Source organism: Pygoscelis adeliae, unplaced genomic scaffold (genome assembly GCF_000699105.1).
Source record: "Pygoscelis adeliae isolate BGI_AS28 unplaced genomic scaffold, ASM69910v1 Scaffold103, whole genome shotgun sequence".
Taxonomy (NCBI): Eukaryota; Metazoa; Chordata; class Aves; order Sphenisciformes; family Spheniscidae; genus Pygoscelis; species Pygoscelis adeliae.
The window spans coordinates 1,527,484-1,537,593 of NW_008824723.1; the positions used below are offsets into that span (position 1 = coordinate 1,527,484).

The window sequence follows — 10,110 nt, forward strand, 5'->3', positions numbered from 1 at the left end:
GGGGGGATCTTGACCTGTCCACACAAGTGCTGACAGAGAAATGCTTTGCCTTTTGTTAGTCCCTCTTTAGAGGAACCAGTAGGTCGAGCTTTTCTACTGACTCATTGTACTACTGTTTTTAGGGATGTCGTGCATGTGAATCGTCAAGTGTTTTAAGATGACTTGTAGTATCTAAATACAGGCCTGTTACTGCAACTGCAAGGAAGGAGAATAGGTTTTGTTAACAGGTGTGTTTCAGAGCAGCCTGCTTAGTGCAAAATGCATCTCATTTGGCTCAAAGGATCAGAATTATTTAAATAATGACCTTGTTGTAGGCATTTGAGCCTCTTCTGTGACTTCTGAGAGAAGACAAAGGGTACAAACTTGTCAGCAGCTTAGCTTTCCCAAAGGTGTTTATGGTGGTATGGATGAAAAGGCAGTGAAATTGTCAAGCTTATTTTAAGAGAACTGCTGTATGTAAGGAATACTCAGCTTTTCGTGGAAGAACTAAGCTATGATACAAGGCACTTTCTGAAAATTGATTGAGGCTTTTCCTCAGTCAACTTCACAAGGTCACTAGGTTAATGATTAGTTAAGGAGAATTTTTTTTTTTTATCAGCCAATGCTGCTGGCAGGGAACACTGTTAAGGTGCATTAATGCCTTTTTTTGTAGTCTGCTTTTTGCTCTTGATTCATGTTGACCCTCTCCCTTCTTACTCAGTCCTCCAGGGTGGTTTTTTTTGGGTTTGTTGGTTTTTGTGGGGGTTTTTTTGATATAAGCAACTGGCAGCACTACTGGTAGAATCAAATGCTGGCTCTTAGCAAAGTTTTTTTTATTCCCATGATCAAGATAGAATCATAGAATCATTAAGGTTGGAAAAGCCCTCCAAGATCATCGAGTCCAACCGTCAACCCAACACCACCACACCCACTAAACCATGTCCCTAAGCGCCTCATCTACCCGTTTTTTAAATACTTCCAGGGATGGTGACTCAACCACTTCCCTGGGCAGACTGTTCCAATGTTTAACCACTCTTTCAGTAAAGAAATTTTTCCTCACATCCAATCTAAACCTCCCCTGGCGCAACTTGAGGCCATTTCCTCTCGTCCTTTCGCCAGTTACTTGGGAGAAGAGACCAACCCCCACCTCGCTACAACCTCCTTTCAGGTAGTTGTAGAGAGCGATGAGGTCTCCCCTCAGCCTCCTTTTCTCCAGGCTAAACAACCCCAGCTCCCTCAGCCGCTCCTCAGAAGACTTGTTCTCCAGACCCCTCACCAGCCTCATTGCCCTTCTCTGGACACGCTCCAGCACCTCAACGTCCTTCTTGTAGTGAGGGGCCCAAAACTGAACACAGTATTCGAGGTGCGGCCTCACCAGTGCCGAGTACAGGGGCACGATCACTTCCCTGCTCCTGCTGGCCACACTAGTTCTGATACAGGCCAGGAGGCCATTGGCCTTCTTGGCCACCTGGGCACACTGCCGGCTCATGTTCAGCCGGCTGTCGACCAACACCCCCAGGTCCTTTTCCGCCAGGCAGCTTTCCAGCCACTCTTCCCCAAGCCTGTAGCGCTGCATGGGGTTGTTGTGGCCAAAGTGCAGGACCCGGCACTTGGCCTTGTTGAATCTCATACAGTTGGGCTCGGCCCATCGATCCAGCCTGTCCAGGTCCCTCTGCAGAGCCTTCCTACCCTCGAGCAGATCAACACTCCCACCCAACTTGGTGTCGTCTGCAAAGTTACTGAGGGTGCACTCGATCCCCTCATCCAGATCATTGATGAAGATATTGAACAAGACCGGCCCCAATACTGAGCCCTGGGGAACACCGCTCGTGACCGGCCACCAACTGGATTGAACTCCATTCACCACAACTCTCTGGGCCCGGCCGTCCAGCCAGTTTTTGACCCAGCGCAGAGTACACCTGTCTAAGCCGTGAGCCGCCAGCTTCTCGAGGAGAATGCTGTGGGAGACGGTGTCAAAGGCCTTACTGAAGTCCAGGTAGACCACATCCACAGCCTTTCCCTCATCCACTAGGTGGGTCACCTGGTCATAGAAGGAGATCAGGTTGGTCGAGCAGGACCTGCCTCTCATGAACCCGTGCTGGCTGGGAATACCATGGCTTCAATTTTTTTTTTTTTAAACACTTGATTATGGAGGATTTGGAACAATCTAAAATAACAATCATCAGGAAAGACTGATGCTGTCCTCCAGTTGAAAGAAGATTACTTGTGATTTCATTAGTTCTAGTACAGAGGTTGAAAGCAACTTATAATCAAATAGTAGTTGTAGAGATCAAAATCTCTCCAAAGTGGTTTGGATGAGAAAGCAGTTGCATGGACTGGAAGCTGATTGAGAAGCCCAAAACAAAGGCAGTGTGTTTCCTGAAGAAAAAAATGATTAAGGATGTGAATCTAGTGATAAGTGCCATTTAATTTAACATCTGTTAGGGCAGAGTCCTTACCTATGTAGTACATAGTGATGAAATTCATAAGCTGCACTACGGAAGGGGCTTACTGCAAGGACGTAAATGTAATACCAAGGTACTATAGATGCTATGATAGGATTTCTCATAGGGAGGTGCAGCCTTTCCAGTCATGGTCAAGATGTGTTCACGGTCAGTATGAGGGAAAGCTTAGCAAACAGGAATTTCAAGCTCTAAATCTGACTTCTAGCAAGTGAGATGCAAGTTTGCACTGGCAGTGGCGAAGAGGCGATTGGTGCAGTTTGGGATTCTGTGTACAAAAGCTTTATGTTGCAGAAGGTCTTCTCCATAAGCCTTTGTTTCAGGGTGCCTTATCAGAAGTGAAAGCAAACTGAAGGGAATTGGAAGAAGAGTGCCCTCTCCCCAGTAAACTACAGCAATTTCTCAGTATTTTCCCATTAAAGGGTTTAGCTAAACTGTTTCGGTGACTGTTATCTTTAGTACTCCAGCTTGGACACCTGCAGTCGAGTGCTTTGCTCAAGTGAATTAAGTGACTTAATAAGGAATAAATGAGTAAAAATTACAACTTTGCCTGTAAAGGTGATGCTACATCCGGCAATTCTTTCCTGCTTTTAGAACTTGTCTACCCTTAGATTTCAAGAGTAAGGCTGAAAGGCTGGGAGTCGTCCATCCGCAGTTTCAGACTAGCGCAGTAACTTAAGTGTAATTGTGACTTAATGCTTGCATTGGCTTTGAATCGCAGCCGCCGTGCACAGATGTATTAAATGCAGAGATTAAGCCATCCTTGTGCCTGTTCTCTGAAAAGGGCACCAAAGGGTAATGTAAAGTTAGGAGTGACGAATTGGGAAGTGATAAATTAAAACAGTGTAGCTGCAAAGCTAATAGGTTAAAATCCATTGTTGCATTTCTGCTGAGAACTAAATGATTTCAATCTGTTTTTAGGTGTCTTTGTATCCAGTGTTGTTTTGGTCTTACAACAGCAAGCACTTTTCAAGTTTTATATGATCACCTCGGCATTTCTGCTGGCTGCCACTTCAGTGTTGGTGAATTACTATGCTGCTTTGCACATAAACTTCTACAGTGCCTACTACACAGCTGCATTTGGAATTCAGATCTTGCCTCATAAAGGACCTTCGCTATGGATGGCACTTTCCATCCTTCAGCTTACCTTTGGAATCGGATATGTTACATTGTTAAACGTGCAGTCCATATACTCTCAACTCATCATCCTGGATATACTGATTCCTGTAATTGGCTTGGTTGTTGAATTACCTTTAAATGTCCGGCAGATACTAGTTTTTATTTCAGGCCTAGTTCTGACACTAAATACCACAGCCATTTTAGTTACGAAAATCAAATGGTTCTATTATTCGGTGCGATATGTTTATCTGCTGGTGAGGCACATGTATCGCATTTATGGATTACAGCTATTGATGGAAGATACATGGAAAAGGATTCGGTTTCCAGCTGTACTGCGTGTCTTCTGGCTAACGAGACTTACAGCACAAGCCGTGGTGTTAACATACGTTGTAAAGATGGCTGAAACTAATACAGAAGAAAAATTCTTCTTGCTGTCGTGGGATAACTGTTGGGAGCTGATTTGCAGCCTGATCATAAGTGGGTGTGACTCCACTTTAACTGTGTTGGGCATGAGTGCTGTCATTTCCTCCATAGCGCACTATTTGGGACTTGGCATCTTGGCCTTCATCGGATCAACTGATGAGGATGACAAAAGGCTTGGTTTTGTAGCGCCCGTCTTGTTTTTCATTTTGGCTCTGCAGACTGGTCTAAGTGGACTGAAACCAGAGGAACGATTAGTTCGCCTGAGTCGAAACATGTGCCTTTTGTTAACCGCAGTCCTGCATTTTATCCATGGAATGACAGACCCCGTGCTGATGTCTCTCAGTGCCTCCCACGTGTCATCGTTTCGCAGACACTTCCCTGTACTGTTTGTTTCTGCTTGCCTTTTCGTCCTTCCAGTTCTGCTGAGTTACATCCTCTGGCACCACTATGCACTAAATACGTGGCTTTTTGCAGTTACAGCATTCTGTGTAGAGCTTTGCCTAAAAGTAATAGTTTCTATCACTGTTTATATATTGTTTATGATTGATGGCTACTATAATGTGCTATGGGAAAAACTTGATGATTATGTCTATTATGTTCGTTCAACTGGCAATATTATTGAGTTTATATTTGGAGTGATCATGTTTGGAAATGGAGCTTACACAATGGTTTTTGAATCGGGAAGCAAGATTCGTGCTTGCATGATGTGTCTACATGCATACTTCAACATCTACTTGCAAGCAAAGAATGGCTGGAAGACTTTTATAAATCGCCGGACTGCTGTTAAGAAAATAAACTCGCTTCCAGAGGTAAAAGGAAGTCGGTTACATGAAATAGATGATGTATGTGCAATCTGTTACCATGAGTTCACCACCTCTGCTCGCATTACTCCATGCAACCATTACTTTCACGCACTTTGTCTTCGGAAGTGGCTGTACATTCAGGACACTTGCCCGATGTGCCATCAGAAAGTGTATATTGAGGACAAGGAAAATGCCAATATCTCCAACAACAATGGGTTTGTGGCACCAAATGAAGATCCTGTACAAGTTGCAGAAGAAGCTGCTGATGCTGAAAATGAATTAAATGAAGATAATGACAGTTCCGATAGCGATGAGGAAGACGATGACTGTGTGGCACAGCACTTGAATGAGACTCTTAATGTTGACTCTAACTCTCTTGGTGATTAAGATGTCCTTTACTAAGCCGTGAGGTATTTGTTTAAGATTGACTTCAACAGAATAAAAGTATCACTTTGTAGTTATTGTACTTAAGCACAACAGCAGTATCTCAATGTTGAGTCTGTGAATGGTGGTTGTTTACTGTGGTGTGTGCTACTGTAAATATACCTCTAACTTCTGCTGGTCTCTTTCATGACCACCTTAAAATTATGTACATTATTGTACATGGAATAAAATGTTTTCACATGTTTTTAAGATGGTTGGAAAAACACTCTTTAATTGATGTAGTGATAATGCTGTGCCAAAGACTGTATACCAGTAACCCCTGATCAATGAGGTCTGGATGCAAATGAAAAATACTGGTGAAAACAGACTGTTCAGCGGGTCAAATCAGAAATGAAAAGCCTGAACCAAAGCAGCTTTACTTACAAATTCAGTATCAATCAGCAGAGCTTTATTGCTTAAAAACTTGTGAGTTGTGTTTAAAAAAAAATAAAAATCTAGGTTGGTAGACTTAATGTTATAGCATTTGTGTATGTGGAACAAAAGACAAAACTGCTAAGCTTTCCAGTGAAGTAGTAAAGCATGCCATTGATGCGCTGAACACTTCTGAAGTACCAGTAGTAGCTTGAAGTGCTCTACGTGTGAACTCAGCAGCCTGGTATTCATCTTGTAAGGCATACAGGTGTTAGCAAGAGTTGCTAGCTTGGGCTATCCTTGAAATTGATCCTGACTCTTGATGAAAGGGAAACAGGGCTGAGAAACTGCACAAATGCAGACCACCTTTTCAAAAGTAGCTTTAATCTTGTACCGTAAAAAAAAACAAAAACCACTACATATTGGCTTCCATTGATAAGAACTTGCAGATATGATAATTTTTAAGTTTTTGCAATGTATTTACTAAAGTTATGCTAAGTAAATGTAAGAAAAACAACTTTATATATTTGGAAAGAAGACTTTAATAGTGTTGTTATATAGAGTATTGGCCAACTCGAGTGGGTCATCTTCTCTTACTGCCGCCATTATTTCCAGTATTTGACTAAAAAAGAAAGATAGATATTAGAAGACTGAAACTTGGTACTGAATATACTTCAGACTGCTGCATGTGTATGTACAAGCCACTAAGATTAACCTGGAATGAAAACCTATGCTGAGAGCAGCAGGGCAAGGTGCTCAGATATGCAAACAGCTTCACTTTTAAGTAAGTCACTAACTGCCATTCCCTTCACTCTGAACAGTGGTTGCTCACTGGTACAGATTCATCTTTGGTCTTTTGACTCTTGTTTGGAGGTAATTAAACAGCTTTCTGTTTCAAAGAAAGTGTCATTTTGTGGGTGTCTTTATCAATGGTCTTCATTTTTCAGACTGAAATTTGTTAGCCTTTCAAGACTAAAGTTGCACTATGAATAAAACGGTCTATGGCAAAGCTTAAATTCCAGATACAGCCTTATCTGAGAGTATAGCTGCCAAAGTAACTTATTTCTACTTCCCCGTTCTCTAGATTAATTGTGATTAACGCATTCAGATATTTGCAGTAAACGTTAAATGAGCAATTTTAAAAGGCCCACAGCCTTGATACGAGCCAGGAAAGAGGCAAAAGAAATGGGATGAATAATATTAATACTAAGTAATAGAAAACCAAGCCATGATCTTTTCTCTGTATCTATTTTCTTGATTTTGCATCAATCATTCTGAAAAAAATGAATATTCTGTACAGTTCCCAAGATGCTTCGTACTTTCATTTTTTTCTCGTAGTAGGAAAAAAAAAAAACAACTTCATGGTGAAGAGTTGAAGAACCTCAAGCTTAGTGGTAGGGTTTGGTGTTTTTGGATCTTGCCTCAACTTATGCAATAGCTAAGCTTCTTTTTGAGGAGGACAGAGTAGAAAAAGTTGCTCTTAACAATTACTGGAATGTAAATATTTTCCTAGATGCAGAATTAGCCCATTTCATGACCATCCCTGTGCTTTGCAGCCAAACAGCTTCTTGATTTAAGGGGATGTTCAAGATGAGATGGGGTGACATCAGGCCTACAGAGAAATAAGTAACAAATACCAAAGAATTTCACCCTTGAAGAGCCTTGTTAGGGCTTACATATCTATCCCCACTTGGATGCAGTAGGATGCTACATGTTACTGCAACACTGGTTATGAAATCACTGAAGGAGAAAAAAAAGCCTCTTGTGGCTAAAATTTCAAAAAAAAAAAGCTTCCAAGGGGAGTAGTGCAGTTCTAAGAATATATATGAAGTGGAAATATCACCATCAAAACTGAAAGGTGTTCAGCACTACCAAAAAAAGACAAGGGGAAAACTCCTCCTGCCAACTGAGCTATATTAAACAGTATATATACCCTGAACATGAAATATGCTTTGTGGCCTGAGGCTAACTTTCCCCTCACACCAGATCTTGCTATTTGAGAAGTCACAAAATATCAATTCTCAGTTACCATACTTCATTTTTCGTAAGGTTTAAGAGGTTCTCAGGTTACTAATCTACAATTAGTACAGGTTATAATTAGTGTTAAAGGGACAGTAATTTTGAAATAAGGTTGAACTAAACAAGATTTTCTTTTATAAAAGAAAGCAAGTATAGCATTTGTGTACCGCTCTAGGATAGACTCCCTACATTTCCAGTTCCGGGGTTTCTGAAACACTTTTTCTGTAAGCTACAACTAAGGCAGCAGACAAAGACATGTGGGTGTTGTTAACACACACAGGCTTGCCAAAATAGCCTTATTCAGCAACAGTAGATCACTTCTGATGAGAGAACTGTTTTCACTTGACCCCTTCCCCTACTCCAAAATCATGGACTGACCCTAGGAAAGTCTTAAAATACTGAAAAGTCCTTCCGTGCTAATGTGTGCACTTCGTCTTTAAAACACAAATAAGATCAATTTCAAAGAGTATTACAAACGGACGTAACTGCATAAAATATGTTTGAACACTAGGAGATGTCACCATGTAAGCTTAAACTATGCCTTTAGCATGATCAGTGGTCTCTCGCTAAGAGTTTCTTCAGGTCCCCCGAAAAAGCAGCAGAATTCCCTTCAGTTCTCAAACTCTTGTTTAGATACCTTGCTGAATACCCAAATTCTTTAGTACTATACTGAGCAGTATTTCAAAAGCTAGTTCCAAACAGGTCATTTACACAGCTTTTCATAGAAATACATACAGACTTCACAGCAAAAAAAAAAAAAAATCCCACTTCTGATCGAGTACATGGGCTTTGCACCTGGACGGGAACAGCTGTGAGCTTTATTTGCTGAAAATTCATTCACGTACTACAGTGCAAGAAGAAACCTTCCTGAATTCCTTCTTCTTTTCAGGGAGTTGGTAACGATAAGATGACTGAGAAGATTGGCATAACTCACCGACCAGACTTCAGTAACAGTTGTGAAAATTAAACATCTATCAGTGCTATTTAATGGAGATAACTAAACATTTTCACCAAAACAATGATACATTTTCCTGCTTTTCACACCTCTGCGAGGAAGCACATGAAAAGGTGGCAGAAAACAGTTTCTGTACTTCCTGACTGTCCCTCAGCCCCTGGAGTTTTCTTTCACTATTCTCTATGTTGACTGCTGTTCTTCATATCTAAACTTCGTAGGATCACAGCGTTCTGTGAAACTTAGTATTTTTTCGGCACCCTAGCAGAATGAAGGAATGACTCTAACCAAATTCATGTTACGGCAGTTCACGTCACAGGCGCTGTGATAGGAACCCAGGCACAGGCCCTACTCGGTGCCCTAGTACTGCCCCCTCTGCGCAGGACTGCACAGCTCCAGTGCTGTTACCAGTTTTAACAGTAACTGGAACAACAACTGAGTGAAATTTATTCAAGTCAGGTTGCTTTACAGGGTTTAACCCCTTCTCCAACATATTCAGTGAAAAGATAAAAACAGTACTGGTTTCATTTTCAGGGAGCTTTTTACATCCAGAGTTACCGAAATGGGAAAATTAAGACTTTTTAAGTTTTTCCACAGCCTATAAAGCAATACCTTGCACAAGTTTCAATAAATTTAGAATTAATTTCTATATACTACATTTCCAGTGAACTGATTTTTTTTCCCCCCCGTGACAGTTGAAGGATTTAAAATAATAGTACAGTAGTACACTTACATTATATGGCAGGGTTCATTTCTGTCCTTCAAGCAGTGCCCTATTTCCCATTTCTTTTTTGTAGGAAATGTAGTTTTAATATATTTTGATCCAGCATGGGTATTTTTCACTCCACACCAAGGCGCATCTAGTTTCATTTGAAAAAAAAAAAAAGAATTAAGAGTATGCAATTGTTTGAGAATAGCGTGAGATAGTTTAATCAACTACTTCCACAGACAAAAGTTCTTGCAATCTCTTTCTAGCAGTGACTTCCAATTAAAAATGGAATTTAAGAGATTTGGGCAATTTAACATCTTCATGATCTTTGGATTTTTATACTGTTACCTTCAAGATTTTACATTTTAAAAAATCACTAAGAATATTACATAACACTTATTTCCTCCAACATGATAAAGATAGCTAGATATACTGCATGTATTCCACAGAAACTTCCTGTACACTTTAACAGGTCTGTTACACTTCATGTGCACATAACATTAAGGATTTAGGCAGTCTGTGGTTTTCCTTTCTCAGATTCAGAAATTAAAATAAATACTGTATTTATAACTGCCAGTTATTGATAACTGAAGTGAACATGCAAAAAAAAAAAAAAAAAGGGCATCCCTAGTGAGTCAGTTAAAATCACTGCTCATTAGGCCAAGAGGGGAATTCAAGCATTCTTCCACCTTATTCCATTTAAAGAGCTGTTGCTTCCAAATGCCGTTACTGCTACCAGTGGCAAGATCATAGCCGCTGCCCTGTGTTTGGCACACCTCCAGCAAGCCAGATTTTAAAAGATATTCAAGCAGGATTCTGGTACCTGGGTACATTTAAAAATCTGTGCTT

At 40.8% G+C, this 10,110-nt stretch overlaps 2 protein-coding genes across 2 annotated transcripts in view; one reads left to right on the forward strand and one right to left on the reverse strand.

The window, feature by feature from the left end:
* Positions 1 to 5,418, forward strand: part of RNF139 (ring finger protein 139) — an 18,832-nt gene extending 13,414 nt beyond the window's left edge. Inside the window, exon 3 of the mRNA XM_009323375.1 lies at positions 3,336 to 5,418. Coding sequence (XP_009321650.1) covers positions 3,336 to 5,173 — 1,838 coding nt within the window. The 3' untranslated portion in view covers positions 5,174 to 5,418. The remainder of the gene's footprint in view (positions 1 to 3,335) is intronic.
* A 526-nt stretch (positions 5,419 to 5,944) lies between these two features.
* The window catches only part of TATDN1 (TatD DNase domain containing 1), a 14,487-nt gene continuing 10,321 nt past the window's right edge, over positions 5,945 to 10,110 (reverse strand). Inside the window, exons 10-11 of the mRNA XM_009323346.1 lie at positions 9,286 to 9,412; positions 5,945 to 6,203 (exon numbers count right to left, since the gene is read on the reverse strand). Of these exons, the coding sequence (XP_009321621.1) occupies positions 6,101 to 6,203; positions 9,286 to 9,412 (230 nt within the window). The 3' untranslated portion in view covers positions 5,945 to 6,100. The remainder of the gene's footprint in view (positions 6,204 to 9,285; positions 9,413 to 10,110) is intronic.